The sequence below is a fragment of the Hakea prostrata genome, chromosome 7, assembly GCF_041222555.1.
Source record: "Hakea prostrata isolate BN-2017 chromosome 7, UWA_Hpros_2, whole genome shotgun sequence".
NCBI lineage: Eukaryota > Viridiplantae > Streptophyta > Magnoliopsida > Proteales > Proteaceae > Hakea > Hakea prostrata.
Window position 1 is genome coordinate 39,324,148 of NC_142606.1, and position 17,686 is coordinate 39,341,833.

Below are 17,686 nucleotides of genomic sequence, written 5' to 3' on the forward strand. Positions count from 1 at the left end.
TTGTTATTTATTTATTATTATTCAAGATTCGAGAATGCAAGTTGCCTGGTTGCCTTCATTGTTAATCTTCTCTCCCCCTCCATTCCCACTTCCATTTACCCCTCCATATTCTTAACTTAGGATTTACTTTTTAGTATTCATTTATTGTTTTCCTATCCCTTGGGCCCCTAATCAAAAGATGCATGTAGTCGTGCCTCTCTTTGGTTAATGTTTCCTTTTCCATTTATTGTTTTGTTATTTGTTATGTTATTTACTTTCTACATTTACTTTTTTCTTTAATATGTATTTCCCGATCAGTGGTGTAAGCTATGCAAAGGGTTCATGGTCAAAGTCATCTTAGTTATGCTCCCATTCCCTCGATCCAGAGCTGACACTCGAATTGCTTCCCTTTTATTTGTTTATTTATTTATTGTTTGCATATTTTATTCTTGTTTTTTGTTTATGCACTATTTATTTCTTTATTAGATGATGAATGGTTAGGTTATGTCTGTTTTATTTTTATTCTCAACTCGACTGCATTAGATGTATGTGTTAGGACCATTCATTTAGATCTGCTAATTTAGTTTAATTAATTAGTAAAAAAATTTGAATCCTTGCACTCTCGCATTACCATTAAGAGGTTAAATTCTAAAGTGGTATCTCCTTAAGATTGACCCATTAACTACACGATACCGTGTGCTTGTGGTTACTTTTATTTCAAGAACGCGCATCTACCATCGAGACCTCATGGTTAGAGTTAGGAGCATACTTGCATACTCATTCATTTATTCATCTTATTATACCTATATACATTGATTGATTATTGGAATGTGTATTGGTCATGTTGACCTCACTAAGTTTTGTTGAGCTAATTCCTTTTACATTTATATGCCTTTGTAGTTCTTATTATAGGTTATGAGGACTCCGTTCAAGTGGAGGGTTTGCCGCCGCCAAAATTCTATGAGGGACCAATTAGTGAGGAGGCGGGAATGCATGGGGACTTGTGCCCATGTTCGGATTGCTCATACGGAGACAAGTACTATTGAGGCCACATAGATCACTTATGACATAGTAGTTGCCCTAGTGACCATGTGCTATATTATTCTCATTGATCGATAGATGAGGGCACTAGTTAGTATTTTGAGCATCTCAAGAACATAGACTTTCGCTGATATGTAATCTTTTCTTAAACTTTGACAATTTATTTGACTGGACTAATTTGGGATAATGACTGCAATTTCAAATTATGGATAACTATAATAATATTTTAATACTTGATTAATACTTGCATCTTTAATCTTTTCTTGCTTTTTGATTATACTAAATCGTGTTGTGTTATGAATTTTAGCCGCGAACCTAGATCATGTAGTGTATCACCCCCGCGCAGTTCGGGATGACCGGAAGCCGGGTGGGGTGGATACCAAAGGCACTATCAGATACATGGTTGACAGTGGGAGATAGGGAGTAGAAGATACAGGGAAATTAAGCACATCGGGGGAACATCCGAGGGAAAAGGAGGATGGGGTGGGGATTGGACTTGTGGGGTAGAGGGTAAACTTACCGAAAACCACCTCTCAACGGGTACATCATCATGGGGGTGGGGAGTGAGCCACAACATATCCCAAAAATACACTCGGCCTAGATCTTGGATTTAGTTTATGCTTAGAGTATGGTTTAAGCCAGGGATACCAAAGGCACCCGAATACTCTAAGAGGACAAGTTCGGAGAGATGCCAAATAAAACTTGAAGAGGAGATGCCCTATGTAATGCACGCAATGGTAGTCTATTGAACAAATACACATCAAATCGAAAAGCAACACTTCAAAAAGACTGAAATGTGTTCCAACAATTATCCTTACTTGTATGATGTCTTTTCCAAAGACAATTTTCATAATCCTAGGTACACTAAGTACCAAGACTTACAGAAGTCATTAACATTTTATTTCTTTTTTCTTTACTCTTTTTTTATATTCAATTTTAGTATTGCATTACCATGTTCTGTCTATTTCAATGTACATTTTTCATTTCAATCATCATTTACTCTCATCTGGATAAAACTAGACACAATTCATACAATCCAATCATTTAAATATGAGAGCATGATAATTCTACATTTAACAAGCATAAACATCATTTCAAATTCATAATTCAACATCTCAAGAGTACTATCGACATTTCAATCTAGACAGTTCAATCAAGTCATTAAGCTATCATCCGATCCCATGTATTTCTATTCCATTCACAAAACAATATATCATGCATTTTCATAAATTACATAAGTGAGTAAATAAAATCAATTCTATATTAACATGTGAATGCTACATGTCTACTAAATAGAATCATCTACTGATAACATACATGGGTTGGTCAATATCATTTACTTGTTCCTATTCCATGTGTGTGTGTCTTGATCCTAATTCAGTTAAAAATCCACTCTCCTTCCTGTATCCCAAATAATTAACGACTATTTCGAATATGTGGGAGCTAACAAGGGTTTCTTCTTCTCTCTCCTCCCCTCATTCATCCTCTCTCTCTCCTCTCTGTTCCTCTTCTCTTTCCTCTAGTCTCTTTCACTTCTCTCTCTCCTCTAGTCTTTTCACTTCTCTCTCTCTTCCTCTCTTTTTCACTTCTTTCTCCATTGTACTCTTCCTCTTCTCTCTCCTCAGCCCTAACGTTTTCTTCTCCATTCCTCTTGTCTCTCTTCTTTCTTGTCTTCTTCTTCTCTCTCCTCCTTTATATGCTGCAGCACATGTATTTTTGAAGGACAGTTACATAGATTGTGGTTTTCGTAAAAAGAGAGAACCTACATAATAATTAAAAGATGAGAAGAAGCGGAGAAAAGAAATAAAAAGTGAAGTCGATGTGCTGTAGAACCAGAATAATTAAAAGAGGAGAAGAAGTGGAGAAAAGAAATAGAAAGTGAAGTACATGTGTTGTAGCACTTTCTATTTCTACAGCACATGTACTTTCTTTTTCTTTTCTCCACTTCTTCTCCTCTTTTAATTTTTCTGTGGGTTCTCTCTTTCTACGAAAACCACAATCTCTCTTAATGGCTGCTCTCTCTTTCTTCTTAACTCCCTATCAACTCTTTCTCTCTCTACTACATGCATAAAGGTAATAGAGAAAATATGTTTTCATCTTAAGATTCACTCTAAACACCTCACACGTATGATAGGCCACCTATTGTAAAAATCAACCACGCAGGTGGGAGGGAACCTCCTCCCTCTCTCTCCTCCTAATTCTCTTACGTGTGATGTAATGTATATATAACATATATAATATATACTATATTATGTATATGTATAATTAATTAGTAGCTTCTTTATGGGCTCGTGGGCCCGCTCTATTATCTTACGCAGTGCCACTCTGAGGTGTGAATATTAATACATCCGGGTTCAGAAATTTATGTCGATCATTTCTTCGTTTTCAGTTCAGTCTAATTCCACTATTATGGGACCCATAAGCAATGTCTAACCTCAACTAAAATATCAATTAGAATCTAGTCTCATTTAAACTATTTTTTAACTACACTCGAGTCATTTGATTAAACCATCAAACCAACTATCAGGATCCTTTAATAATCTTAAGAAAATGAGGGACATCACAATTTTGCATAGCATATTTTTATCATTTTGGATTAAAAAAAAAAACAGCCTATTGGTAGTAGGAATTTCCTAAAATTGGTAATGTCAAATTAAACAATAAATAAATAACAATCTATTAGAAGTAAAAACTTCTTAAAATTGCTAACATTAAATTGGAAAGTAAATAACAAAATTAAAACTAACATAAAAAAATTAAAAATTTTTTTTATTACCAAATTGAAAAGTACATATTTAAATTTGAAAATGAGTTTTTTTTTTTTTTCACTCATTCTTTTGACTAGAAAAGAAAATTGTTTAATTAAGTTTAAGTTTTCCCTAATTACTGAAGATAGTAATGTAATTTAATCTAAAGTGTAAATAAGTAATATAAAACCTAGGGTTAATTTGGAATTTTTAAATAAATAAAATATGCCAAAAAGTGGAGCCCACGGATGAAAATAAAAAAAAAAATTTCTTCCAAAAAGTGTTTTCACCGTGGACCTCACTGTTTTGTGTGGTCGGGAACCCGTTGGGGGAGCTGATCCCGACTCCACGGAAGTGGCATGAGTAGGACAAGGGTAGAGTGTCGTGGTGGTGGGATTGGAGGGAGCAAGATGGAGTTTTGGAACCAATGAATTTTGCTTTTGAAAAAAAGTAAGAAATGGGTGAAGGGCATATTTCTTTACCCACTTTATGACGATCAGGGAAGAAAGGGTTTGGGGGTTTAAATGAAATGCAAACAGTTATAAACATCCATACCGTTGGGTAGGAAAAAGTTATTAAAGGAGATGCTGGCAAAGAATACAGTATAAATTTGGTTTCAAATGGTTCTGAGTTCTGACATGTGACAAGAGGAAAGCAATCTACAACTGTTCCACTTAGCGTTTCTAACATTTTACAGCAACTAAAGAAGGTGGACACTGATGAAAGCAACATGTAGGCATTCTCCGTTTCAGTCTTGTCAATATACAATCCAAAACAAAACTCTTGACAATTCCAAAGCTAGGTATGCAAAAACTGCCCACTTCACGAGGGGTTACAGCACAGCAGTACAATTTTGTTTCGCTTGGGGCATAATTATGAAGAACTTTCAAACACTTTCTGCAGCATCTTTGTTTGGCAAATTCTCTGAACTTCCCCCTTTGGCCAATTTCTCTCCTGCTAATCTTTCTTCCAGTGCTCGGGCTCCTCTCTCTCTGTAAATGGAATGAGCAAAGCAATAAGAAGCTAAAAAACTAGTACCAACAAAAGAACAAGAAGAAGCATATCATGCACTTGTAACTGTTTTGTAAAGAAAATATGGAAGAGGAAATACTCAAATATTTAGTCAAAGAAGCTCTGAATCTCACAGAACTTCATGTAAAAGGCATCTTTTTTAACACTAAAATCAGACATGAAAACTGTAATCAATTCATCTAGCTGTAGGTTTATCTTGGAATGTTCTAGAACAACTAAATACTGAAAATAAGTAGAAGTTGTTGAAATGGAAGCAAGCCTTCACATATATGCTCAACTCGACCCCGACAACTTTCGTTATTATTGCACAAGAACAAAAGGACATCAGGTAACCCTAGCCATCTAGATTTGAGAGAACAAACCAACTCCCACTCCCAAACCACGAGGCTTAACAGAACCAAAAGTCAGTTGGAACTGCAGGCGCAGTTCGTGTGATTGTGACTGTCCCTCCAATCTGCATCAGACATCCTCAATGATATTTTGGTGCACTCCAGTTTTCAGAAGCGTACAAATTGCACTTCAATATTATAGATTGCAATTTATTTTGTCATAACCTGAAATCTTCTGACATAATTCTAAATTAGTTGTCCCTCAAATTTCAGATAACTCAGTGTAAATTCTATACAAATCATGGAACTTAGATCGATTTTAAATTTCTTTTGAGGTGGTGAGACAATAAGTCATTTACACAAAATCAGGACAAACACAAATACAGCACATATAAATATACACAAAAAGAAAAGGCACATTTAAATATGGTTCAAGCAGCTATTGCATTAGTGAGGACGGCTAAAGAAAAGCATGTACAGACTATATTGCACTACATAGATTCCAAGTACTTTGGTGCTACATGCAGCAAATAGGATTTTCATAACAGAACCAAGAAATAAGAAATACTACCTTCTTCTGGTTGCCTCGATAGGATCAGAACCTGGCAAGGAAGTGCCTCCTACAGTATATCCTTTGGCCTCATTTGAAGCCCGGAATCTTCCACATAGCATCCAACCAAATACTGATGCAATGGGGTCAATAACAGGTCTGCAAGCTCAAATAACAGAAATACAGACAGCATTACTACAAGTCCAGTTAGTGTTTGACAGAAGAAAAGGTAGAAATGTATCATTTTTACCGCAAAAATTCAGGGAAGAATGTAGAGAAGGCAAATTCTTCACTTGGGTCTCCCATGAGGTTGGTTTCAGGATTCCTCTTAAGATACCGTAGGTAAATCCAACTAGTGTAAGTGCCAAATATTAAGGTTGGAAGGTGTGAAGCTGACTCTTCTGTGAAGAAGCTTAGAGCTATGGAGATCAATAGCACAAGAGAAGGAAACCACTGGACATTGCAAGAAACAACAATAAGGGGTGAACGTCAGACGCATTCCAGATGCCATTAAAACTAAAAATGAAATGGCAGTTAAAGAATCCATTTAAAGAAAACAAACTACACCTTTGCTTTTATTTTCAACACGGGAATTGCAGAGAATTCCTGGTCTGGTACAATTTGCTTGATGCCAACCAGGAACCCTGCGAGGACACCATGGAAGCCGGAAAGAGGTGTATAACTACCAAGAAAAAGGAGATTCAAGTCAGAAGATCTGAAGGGTATATGCCATGAAGACAAAGACTTCAACCCTTTGATTGGTGTTTTGGAGAGGGGGGGGGGGGGCAGGTGTTTTCTAAAGCAAAGCAAATTAACACAAAGTGAAGCCCATGTGCAAGAATAACAAGTAAAGACAAAAATCACTTACAGGTAAAGCTCTTGCGTCATTATATAGTATAAGGCAATAGAAGTGACGAAGACACAGACGTAAGTCAGAAAATTAACCACAAAAATGAACTTCACGAACTCCCCAGAACCCCATATGGGTTCAAGAACCTTCCCAAGGAAAAGAAGACCAACTGCACTACTAACCACCTGAAAAACCATTTGACATTATTATTTGATAAGATCTAATAGAAAAAAAGTGTTCACCCTTGGCCAAAGAAGTTAACAATGAAACTAGAGGTAAAACATTTACTACAAAGGATCCATTTGTTCCACATGCTCTACAAAGGAAAATTTTCACGTACAATCGTTTGCACAGGAAACATTCAAAACAGATAAAATAGACTATAGGATAAGCATACCCCAAAAATTGATTGCTCAATGTAACCAGCAGTTAATAGGTTCCACCCAAATGGAATAGTCCTGCAAATAAAATTTCAGGGTACAAACATCAACTCCTGAGGTAAAGATCATAGTTATACATGTAAATGCTCTTGACAAGTTATGAAAATGATCTCTACATATTATTTGGGTGAAAATACACCCAACTTCTATTTTATTTTATTTTATTTTTTCCTAAGTGAAATTGAAGGTTAATTTGGTCAAAAGTGAGCATCAAATAATAATAAATAAAAAAATCACTGTTATCAGAGCGTCCAAGCTCCTTGGTTGCCTTGGGAGCCTAGGCCCACGACTTCTGGGGTTGGCCTGCCTCTCTGACCCTCTCCAATGCCTTGGTTGCCTTGCTGCATTGTAACTATGAAATAGATAGAGAATAGTGATGCAACCCCTTAAACTATTTTAATCAAACTATGGCTATTTTATGATGCAGCAGCATTATCATGGCTCAACCAGCATAAGCCACTCTTGAATCTCAGACCAAGGCAAATCTGAACCGAACCAGGTTTCTTAGGTTATTTGAGTAATTTCATTTTTCTTTATATTGTAGAGACCATTATATTAGGAGTCATTTTGGATTCCTGATAGTGTCCTTGTGTTCAAAAGGCCCAAAGAGGCTATAGAGCAAGTGTCGGACCCACCCCTCCCCATCAAAATCCCACCAAGATTGCCAACCAAGTTGGTTGACCGACAGTTCCTAACTCAGCAAGATCTTGTCAAGATATTGATCCAACTCAGTTTTTGGCCCACCAAGGTTGAGTTCACAACCATTGCATGCCTTTCACTCTACCCTACCCCTACTCTTCTCTCTATTTCTTCTCTTTAAATCTTTTTCCCCGAAGAGGCTTTTTACTCCTCTTCTTCCTTCTTCCTCATCTTTCACTACTGTAATTTCTTAAACCCATGTCCACAACAGCTGTTTCAGCAATGCTAATAGATCTGCAAGGTGCAGAAACAATCTCCCTTCTCTATTCTTCTTTCTACCTGGGATTTTACACAATAGTTATTATCTTAGGGGTGATACAAGCTGCCAAGTCTTCACTGTAAGTGTCGTGAGTTTGTGTGTGTGTGTGTGTGTGTCATGCACGTGTGTTCTGTGAGTCTTACTGTGCATCAGGTCTGAAGTTCTCCACCAGACACTGTTTCACCCATCTAGTCGGATTTCATCTCATGACCAGTTCAAGAGGGGAGGAGTTTATGAATCATACCTCCAGCTCCTCAGGATTTAGACTAGAAAAAGTAGAACCTAATTGAGTCTACTTTCCTGGTTTTACTGCTGGTCTTATTCCCTTCAGAATTGTCAGGTTGAAAAAAATGGTGACAACTCTCTACATATCTCATCATAGCTCTCCCTCTTTCCCTAGATTATCTTTGTGTTCTCTAGTTATTCAAAGTCAGTGACTGGCAGTAAATCTCTTGCCTTTGCTTCCAAGTATGTCCTTGCACAATAACTCTAATTCCTATTACGTCCCATCTTCTTTACTAATCAACCTTGCCCCCAGAAAAATATGGTTATTATGAAATTGCCATTAGATTCCTAATATTTGGATCTTTGTTAGTTCGTTGGGCATATGAATGATCCAAGTCAGGTTTTCAAACCCGAAATCTGCATCGATCCCACAACTGCAACTGAAAAGAAAAGGTTTGATATGACCCTAAAGTCAAGAACACAATCACAAGTGAGCTTTCCAAAGTTGAACTTGTCCAGGTCATGAGCTTCAAGACCTCAGAAGAGACGCGGAACCATTGGGGTGGTGCCAAAATTAAGGGGCCAAAGCTTTAATCTCAAGATGCACAGTTTCTTGAAAATGAATGAAGAAGAGAACATAGACAGCAACATGTAAAGGGTTAATGTCATTATAAACGCTATCGGAGGACTTGGGAAAGATATCAAAGATTTGACTCCGTGATAGCAAAGAAGGAACTCAGATCAATGCCAGATTGATTCCACGGTCTCAGCAATTAAAGATGCTAAAGACTGTAATTGGCATCAATATGAGGAAGAGTTTAACAACTCATAAGGTGAGGGGGCATAATCAAACCCTCTGACACAAGCAGCTTTTGAGGCATAAAAAATACAACAATCCAAGAAAGAGCATGATGAGGGAAGCATTAATGATGAAATGGAAGGCAACTTTCTCAGAATACTGAAAAAGGTCAAAGGCAAGTGCAGAAGGAAATTACCTTTCAAGTGCTTCAACTGTGGAGATGTGGGACATTTTGCTTCAAAGTGTAGACTCAAATAGAAAAAGGAAGATGACGATGACACCACTAAAGGAAACCATAACAAGAAAGAAATTTTCCAGAAGGGAACCCGGAAGAAGTTTCATCTCGAGGAAGTGCACCAGGTCCTCAGCTGACCAGTATGTCACTCTAAGGATAAGGGAAATGAGGCCTTCCACATGGCCTATGAAGAATAAAAGCAAGAGGGGGAAGTTGTAGTCTGATTCCAAGGAACAAGAAGTTGAAGTTGACTATGAAGAGTGAACTCATTGTAGAGCAAAAGGCAGAGAAAAAACATACAACAAGAAAGCAAACAACCACCTCTAGAAAACAAAAGAGACGATTCTTGAGTTAAAGGAACTTGAAATTTCAGAAGATTATTGAGGGACTTGAGATTCAACTCTATCTGAAAGCTGTAGACTGCAGTTAGCAGAATACTCTCCAGGGAGAGTAGGTAGAGTTCAAGAAACCAAGCATCCAAGCTGAGATTGAGAAGAGCCTCAACAAGATTGATGAGACTTAGATATCAAAGACCATCCAAACATCAAGTTTGGGTTATGCTTTGTGAATCCTTAAAGAAGAATAAGGCCAAGGCAAAGTCATACTGAAAATCTAGTCAGACTCAAAGAGAAGAGACAACATATAAGCCAATAGCAGTGCATGGCTAGGGAAAAAGGTGGACCACAGTGGCTACAACTGGGGCACCCCTCAGGAGACCAAAGAGAAATATGGCTCCCACAACTTGGCATGGTCCCTCAAAGGCTCAACTCTCAGTTTCATGGCTATCGCTTCAAGCGCATAACTTTGGTCACAAGACTTCTACTTTTAAGTTTAAAGTGATGGCAAAAAACCTTCACTAGTAGAAATTCCTCAACCCTGATGGAACAAACTGTAAAATGCTACAACTGCCACAACATTGGGCAAATTGCAAAGAAGCATAGAATGGTGTTTCCATCTCTACCAACCCAAGTGAGAAGACAGAACAGGAAGTCCCAAAACAAACCTAAAAGTGAAGCCAAAGCAAAGGTCAAGTCAGAAATCACAAGAATTCAAGAAGAGGGATTGGAAGGAGGACAAAGCAGAGATAAGTGATGGTGCTCTAGTTGTGTAGACGACATTCAAAGCCCAAAGCTAGCCTGCTCCTTTGATACTTGACAGTGGTTGTTCAAGCCATATGAGCAGCAACAGGAGAAGATCTGAAAGCTTTAGCTGTTTCAGAATGGCTAAGTGAAATTTGGAAACAATGATGGTGTCAAGATAAGAGGGAAAAGCATAACCAAATTGAACTATGGAAAGGTAAAGTCATAAGATGTTTGTGCATAAACTGTTGAAACTTGAGACACAATCTGCCAAGTATGAATCCGACCTGTGAAGGAGGCCATCATGTGATCTTTAACAAATTGGGCTATCAGATGAAGAGAGTGAGCAATTACCAGCCAGTGGCTGTTAGAGATAAGAGATATTATGATCTAACACGATAGGGGGAGTCCCCCAATCGTGGTTTCTTTGTTGCTTTAGGTGTTCACTTATCAGTGTCCTAGTCCAAGTGGGTTTCTAAAGTTTAGTTGGATAACAGTTTAGGAGTCATACTCCTTATGTAGTTCTATTTTGATCTACTATAAATATATGTGGAGGGCGGTAATGATAGAACCATACATTCGATCGCTCAACCTGGTTCCCCAATTGTACTCTCTTTCTTCTTCTCTCCAGCCAGTACTATTTACATCATAATATCTCAAATCTCGAACATTGGCAGCAAGGACAAGGACAGCTGGGACCTTGTACACTCTGTTAGAAAGTTTGGGAAGACAATTTCTGCTTGGACAGGAAGAGCAACACTGGCTATGGCACATGAGGCTTGGTCAAGATTACTTCTAAGAAGACCATTAGGTACATCCTCAACATCAAGATGTCCTGTAATAACACTTGTGCGTCTATCAAAGGGAGAAGCTCACTGGGACCATTAAAGGCAGGGAAGTACTAATACAATAAACCTTGGGACTAGTGCACACCAACTTGTGTGGACGTGCTAGGACACAATAGAGAAAGACATAATTAATATTGTACATCAGTGATTATTCAAGAATGCACAAGTCAGAGGCACTGGGACATTTATAGTTTATAAGAACCAAGTTAGAAAACAGGAAGTAAGAAAATTAAGGGTTGAGATCAGACAGAGGGGGGAAGTAAACCTGAAGGGACTTCATAGAGTACAATCATGATCTGGAATCAGAAGATAAATATCAACCACAAGCATAGAACAAAATTCCATCAAAACTTGCGAAATTTCCACCAAAATTCCCCATTTTGGAAAATGCGAAACGAAACTCATGAGGACCAAAAAAAAGTCCTCAGTTTCGATCGAAACTGTCGAAATTTCGTCGAAACTTGTCGAAACCTCGAAACCTGTCGAAACTTGGGAAATGTCGTGGGAAACTTGAGAAATTTCGTGTAAACCTAGAAAATTTCGTGAAAACCTAGGAAATTTCATGGAAACTTGGGACTTTTTCCTGTAAATTTTGTAGCTTTCCCAAATTTTCAATTTTTTTGTTTATTTCATGTTTTCCAAATCTATTTATAAGATAGCTAAGATGAGGGATAGGAAAAGTAGAGATCTTGACCATGTTAGATGTATTAAAAATGGAGATGGTAAAGTATTAGTTTGTGAGGAGGATATTAAGAAAAGATGGGAAACCTATTTCTCTAGTTTACTAAATGAGCATTCTTCAAGCACTTATGTTTCGGACGATTACACTTTTCACCAAGGCACCAAGGTCCGAACTTATATATGTAGAATTTCGATGTCCGAAGTAAAAGAAGCTTTAAGGAGGATGAAACTCGGCAAGACACAAGGTCCTGATGAAATCCCAATTGAAGTATGGAAGAGCTTAGGAACCCATGGACTAGTTTGGTTGACTAAGTTGTTTAATAAGATTATGAGCACAGGGAAAATGCCAGATGATTGGAGGAGAAGTGTTGTGGTTCCAATTTACAAAAATAAAGGAGATATTCAAAGTTGTAATAACTATAGGGGCATTAAATTGATGAGCCATACGATGAAATTATGGGAGAGAATAATTGAAACCCGTTGAGACACTTAACTACGATCACGGAGAACCAATTTGGGTTTATGCCGGAAGATCTACAACGGAGGCTATTTACTTAATTAGGAGACTTATGGAAAGGTATAGAGAATGTAGGAAAGATCTTCATATGGTATTTATTGACCTAAAAAAGCTATGATAGAGTCCCTAGAGCGTAATTTGGCAAGTACTAGAGAAAAGAAGTGTTGCAAGTAAATATATAGATATAGTTAAGGATATGTATGATGGTTCGGTGACTAGTGTTAGAACAGTGGGGGGACAAAGTAATGAATTCCCGATAACAGTTGGGCTACATCAAGGGTCAACTTTAAGCCCATATCTATTTGCACCGGTAATGGATGAATTAATCAAAGACATTCAAGATGAGGTCCCCGGTGTATGCTTTTGCGGATGATATTGTGTTGATTGATGAAACCCAAGTGGGGATTAATACCAAATTAGAATCATGGAGATTAGCTTTGGAATCAAAAGGCTTTAAACTTAGTAGATCGAAGACAGAATATTTGGTTTGTAACTTTAGTCATGATCGGCCAGATGATGAGGTGGTGATACTTGACGATAAAGAGATTTCTCAGAGTGATTGTTTTAGGTACCTAGGTTCAATCATAAGTAAAAGAGGTGATTTGGAAGATGAGGTTTCCCAAAGAATTAAAATAGGGTGGATGAAGTGGAGAGGTGCGTCCGGGGTCTTATGTGATCGGCGTATTCCATTAAAGCAAAGGAAAATTTTATAGGACCGTGTTCGACCAGCTATGATGTACGGTGCGAGTGTTGGGCGTTAAAAGAATCATATAGATAAACTCAGATAGCGAAATGAGGATGCTAAGATAAATGAGTGGCAAAACTAGGATGGATAAGATAAGAAACGATCATATTAGAGTTGGGTGGGAGTTGCTCCCATAAGTGATAAGCTAGAGAAAGTCGTTTGAGGTGGCACGGCCACGTCAACGGAGACCATAAATGCCCGACGGAGAAGTGATATAATCCATATTGAAGGAACTAGAAGAGCTAGGGGTAGACCTAAAATAACCTTAGGAGAAGTGGTGAGAAAGGATATGTATAGCTTAGGCCTTGTATCTAGCATGGCCTCGAACATAACTGATTGGAGGGCAAGAATCCATGTAGCCGACCCCATTTAGTTGGGACAAGGCTTAGTGTTGTTGTTGTTGTTGTTGTTGTTGTTCATGTTTTCCAAATACCACGACAAATACCCCCTCCATCAGGACTTCCCTATCCAAAGTGTGTATTCCCTCAGGTTGGTTACCTTAAGCATATTGATGACCAGACTCATAAAGTTATAGTTGTCAATTAACTTGAAAACCATAGGCATAAAATGTCATGGGATGTCTATGTTCGTTGGTTGGAGGAGAGAATGTTATAGGCATAGTACTACTCAGCTCACAAGATGAATCCATTCTAGGCACTCCTCTTAACATTAAGTTGTATTTTCCTTTTATTGTCAACTATTTTGAAGTTAGAAATTATATATTGAATGTTATGTGCTTAAGTAGTTAAGTTTATAATGTAATTTTTGGACAACTCTACATTGATGTTATGTACATTGAATGACATATTTACATTGATTTTTTTTAGCAAAATACAACAAATGTATTCTTTATACTCTAATTAGCTTAAATACAGGATCCCACCCCCAAAATACTCTTTAAAACCTGTTGAAACTTGATGTCGAAACTTGTACGGAAAAGTCCTCGGTTTCCTCGAAATTTCCCAAGTTTCCACCTAAGTTTCCCATTTTCACCCGGTCAAAACTTGAGTTTCCCTCATTTTTTACCATGACCACAAGAACACCTAAGCAAAACCGTATCATAGAGAGGAAGAACATTAGAGTCTAAGAGATGGCTAAAACCATGTTGACTGGGATAGATGCAGCAAACAGACTCTAGGAGGAGGCAATGCATACAGCAGTATACATCAAGGACAGGTACATGGTAAGGGCTTGTGATAGTCAAACTTTATATAAACCGTGGTTTGGAAAGAAAACCTGGGTTATGCATTCCCCTAACTGTTTACTAAACGAGCACTAGGGAGAGCAACTGAAGCCTTCAATTTAGTGGCATCCCCCCCCTTTTCCCCTCACAATACACTCTCAGTTCTGCAACTGCTAAGCACTTCAGAGGTGTTTCAAGAAAGTGTTGCACCAATTAAACTGGAAATATTTAGGCATGCTCAATATGGATAGTCAAGTGGTCAAAAGAAAGGAAGACTCGTGTGTAAATAATAAACATAATCTATCAGTGGTTACAATTTGTAGTCTAGAATGATGAGTACCTTGCAGGAATAAGGGCCAGGTACCCAGCAGCAGGCGGGAGCAACCGGACAATTGCATATCCACCAACAAGTACAGCAACAAGGCCCTTGCACAACCGAGTAAATCCAGAAAAGAAGTTGGAACCCTGCAATAAGAGTTATATACCAATCTAATTTATTTTTCCATTAAATAAGTTACTAAAATAATATCTGAAATTTGTCAATCCAAATAATGTGTAAAATGGGGTAAAGGTTCAATGAAACAGTGCAAGTGCACAACACATCTGCACATAGAATAAAAAATGATCATTTTCATTAAAGAATATCAAATAAATAAACCCTTCAATATTGGAGGAAAAAAGAGTAGAGATACTCTGCAGATTCAAACAACCATACTATTTGCCCGTTAATAAATTTTTCCTCAGAGAAGGAGAAGCAGTTGAAAGTTAATGGATCAGATGGCTTCATATGACTATGGTGGAGGACCGAATTTCCAAGGGTTGCTCATGACTGGACTTCATCCCCATTTCAGTTTCAAACAAATCGATAGCAATCCCAAAAGAGTTGGATATATAGCATTATCATAGTTATTAAGGCAATTTCTACTCAATTTGGGACACCAGACTTCTGTTCATGCATATCTCACAGAAGTTTGAAGAATGGCCTTCAATATCAGCATCTCAAAATTAACTCATGATATTGGCAGGTCAAACTACCAATTTATAGAGTCATATGCAATGAGCAGCTAAAAGAGTAAAGTCAAGCAGGGGCACAAGAGATTGCATTGCTATAAGTCTCAGACACGCAAAGCTACACAAAAAGCTGACAGTGCTAGGGTAGATAAGGTGGATGGGAGTTGGTTTATTAGACTGTTAGCATCACCTTTGTGAGTGCACCAATATTTATGAAGGCAAGAAGTGACAATGTGATAATATAATTGAGCCAAGACATATTTGTCAATCTTAACATGTCAGAAAGTCAACAACAACAGCAGCTTTCACTGAATGGAAACTTTTCAATAGGTTCTACATGGTGCACATTCCCATTAATGATTTTGTAGAAGTAATAATGCTCAAGAATAACACCACAGTTTCATGCTAGAGGACAAGGGTGCTTCTTAGGTGGGGGGTGGTACAAACTTAGTCTTATACAGCAATATCTTCATGTCAATAAAATTTCTTGATGATCTAAACATCTAATTTCATTTAGCAGGTCGGTTTTATCCCCTGTAGGCAGTTTACCTGCCTAAAGTATAAACATGCAAAATGAGAATCTTAAACAAATACTATCAATGGGAGCTTGAGCAAGTATACTTTTGGCTTTGTATTGGATGTTCACCTCCCCCAAATTGTTACAAAGTTCCCAATTCTTTGGCCTCAAGATTTTGTAACAAGCACGTCTTTAATATGATAAATACTACAATGTCCATGAAGTGAAATTCCTTTGAGAGGTAAAGATGAACTTTTTGTCAATGTTGGTAGTTGGTCCTCTCCCATTCCATACCCCACCCCGCCCATTGCACAAAGACCCCAATGTTGTTCCTTTGTGCTTCCTCAAAACCTCACTTTTTCCTGATTGTAGCTTTGAGCACATATTGCTGCATGACTGGATAAATTACATCCATGTAACTCACTGGTCCTAAGTAGCCCCACTGACATCCAAGATCCAATGAGAAGAGATAGAAAGTTTGGCCAATGGAAGGTGCATCCGAAAGCAAGGGAGAGAGTTGGCAGAAAAAATTTCTTTTGAAACAAATTCATAAAGCTATCTGCAAAGCCGCATTTCTAGATGAAACTCACACTTCAAATGTTAACAAATCCCCTTTGACAAGGGCAGACAGAGGGAGATCACAGAAATGTGAGAAGAAAGATAAAGCACAATTATAGAAAGATCTTAAGCATCTAACGAAGTCAAATATTTGCTGACGCACTATCGCATTGAAACATAAAACGTTACAGTGACAGATAAAAAGGAAAGAATCCACAGATATTGCTTCGGCTAAATTTTCAGAATTGAATTGAGCAAGGACACAGCAATCAACGAAAAGAAAAAGTGAAGCCCTCCACTTACTCCTGGAAGAACCTGAGAATTCATTGCCGGAAATTTCCGTGCTTCGGATTTTATGCCTGTGATCTTAGACTACCACCTTCTTCCTTTCCAGTTTTTCTGAGACAACAAACTATCAAGTAGATCATATAGAAACGAACGAATTTCAATTTGGAGTTTCAGAACTGAACCCTGCAAAAAAAAAGGGTAGAAGATCAAATTCTGACAAAAAATAACCAAAACCCACGTAAACCCCCCACCCCTGCGAATCAAGTTGGGAAAAGAAAATGCTGCAGATCTATTAAGACGAGAAAATCGAATTGGGATTCAGAGAAAATAATCAAGGAACTGGACAAATTACGCAATCCATACGCCGGAATCTGAGATCTGAGGTAGAAGTGTAGAACCCACCTCTCGAAGGCGAAAGTCGCAGCTTTGATCCGTCTGGTTCAAGTCTTACGAGAAGAGACTCTCCTAGGGGGTGAAGCTAATTGTAACTCTACTTGGTTACACTTAAAAACAGAAACCGAACGTTTATTTATTTTCCTTTTGACTATTGAACAACTCCAAAAATTGACCGTTTAGGCACGCTGGTATCGGACTTACTTAGTTTGAACTCCAATCCCAGTAATCGAAGAAAGTAGACATACAAATGGATACTCAAATCTTTCCCTGCAATGGTGTTTAAACAACCAGATTTGGATTCAGAAAATTTTTCCGGCTAAAATTTTATTTGTATGTTTAAATTTTAGATGGTATCTCTCTAGATGAGACTTTGTCCATTGCTAAAGTTGAATCTGTTAAACCCTAATTAACAAGTTGAATTCACTTTAATCTAAACCCCATCAATTACTCATAGCCAATTGGCCAAACTATGGAAAAATCATTAGATTTTTTTTCTATAAAAGGGCTGCTAATCAGATTCAGAAACTAGAAAATTAAATATCGGAAATCAAAAATGGAAAAATGACAATCAACTATAGTTTTTGGACAGTTTCTCTAATCATCGATAATTATCTGATATCCGATAAAGTTCCAATAAACTTCGAATACATTCCATAAATTTTTGCCAAATATCGAACC

General features: G+C 37.7%; 1 protein-coding gene across 3 annotated transcripts; it reads right to left on the reverse strand.

Annotated features, from left to right (window-relative positions):
• Positions 1 to 4,355: 4,355 nt before the first annotated feature.
• LOC149011101 (rhomboid protein-like protein) lies at positions 4,356 to 17,324 on the reverse strand. 3 transcript variants are annotated; one of them, XM_089161839.1, is made up of 9 exons: positions 17,015 to 17,324; positions 16,628 to 16,795; positions 14,579 to 14,703; positions 6,926 to 6,986; positions 6,547 to 6,713; positions 6,246 to 6,360; positions 5,929 to 6,131; positions 5,700 to 5,837; positions 4,356 to 4,759 (listed from the first exon to the last, which is right to left on the reverse strand). In XM_089161839.1, exons 2-9 carry the CDS (start codon positions 16,649 to 16,651, stop codon positions 4,654 to 4,656), a joined length of 939 nt encoding a protein of 312 aa, XP_089017965.1. In that variant the 5' UTR covers positions 16,652 to 16,795; positions 17,015 to 17,324; the 3' UTR covers positions 4,356 to 4,653. The 3 variants fall into 3 exon arrangements, with proteins under 3 accessions (XP_089017965.1, XP_089017967.1, XP_089017966.1); XM_089161841.1 differs by having other exon boundaries at positions 16,976 to 17,324; XM_089161840.1 differs by having other exon boundaries at positions 16,965 to 17,324.
• Between the last annotated feature and the right edge of the window lie 362 nt (positions 17,325 to 17,686).

Bases quoted from the DNA above. Each gene is read 5' to 3' on its own strand.
- LOC149011101 (XM_089161839.1), bottom strand. From the start codon at position 16,651: ATGAATTCTCAGGTTCTTCCAGGA. The intron at 14,704-16,627 runs GTAAGTGGAGGG...CTCTTATTGCAG, and splicing joins ATTCTCAGGTTCTTCCAGGA to GGTTCCAACTTCTTTTCTGG. The intron at 6,987-14,578 runs GTACTCATCATT...TTTTATTTGCAG, and splicing joins CTGGCCCTTATTCCTGCAAG to GACTATTCCATTTGGGTGGA.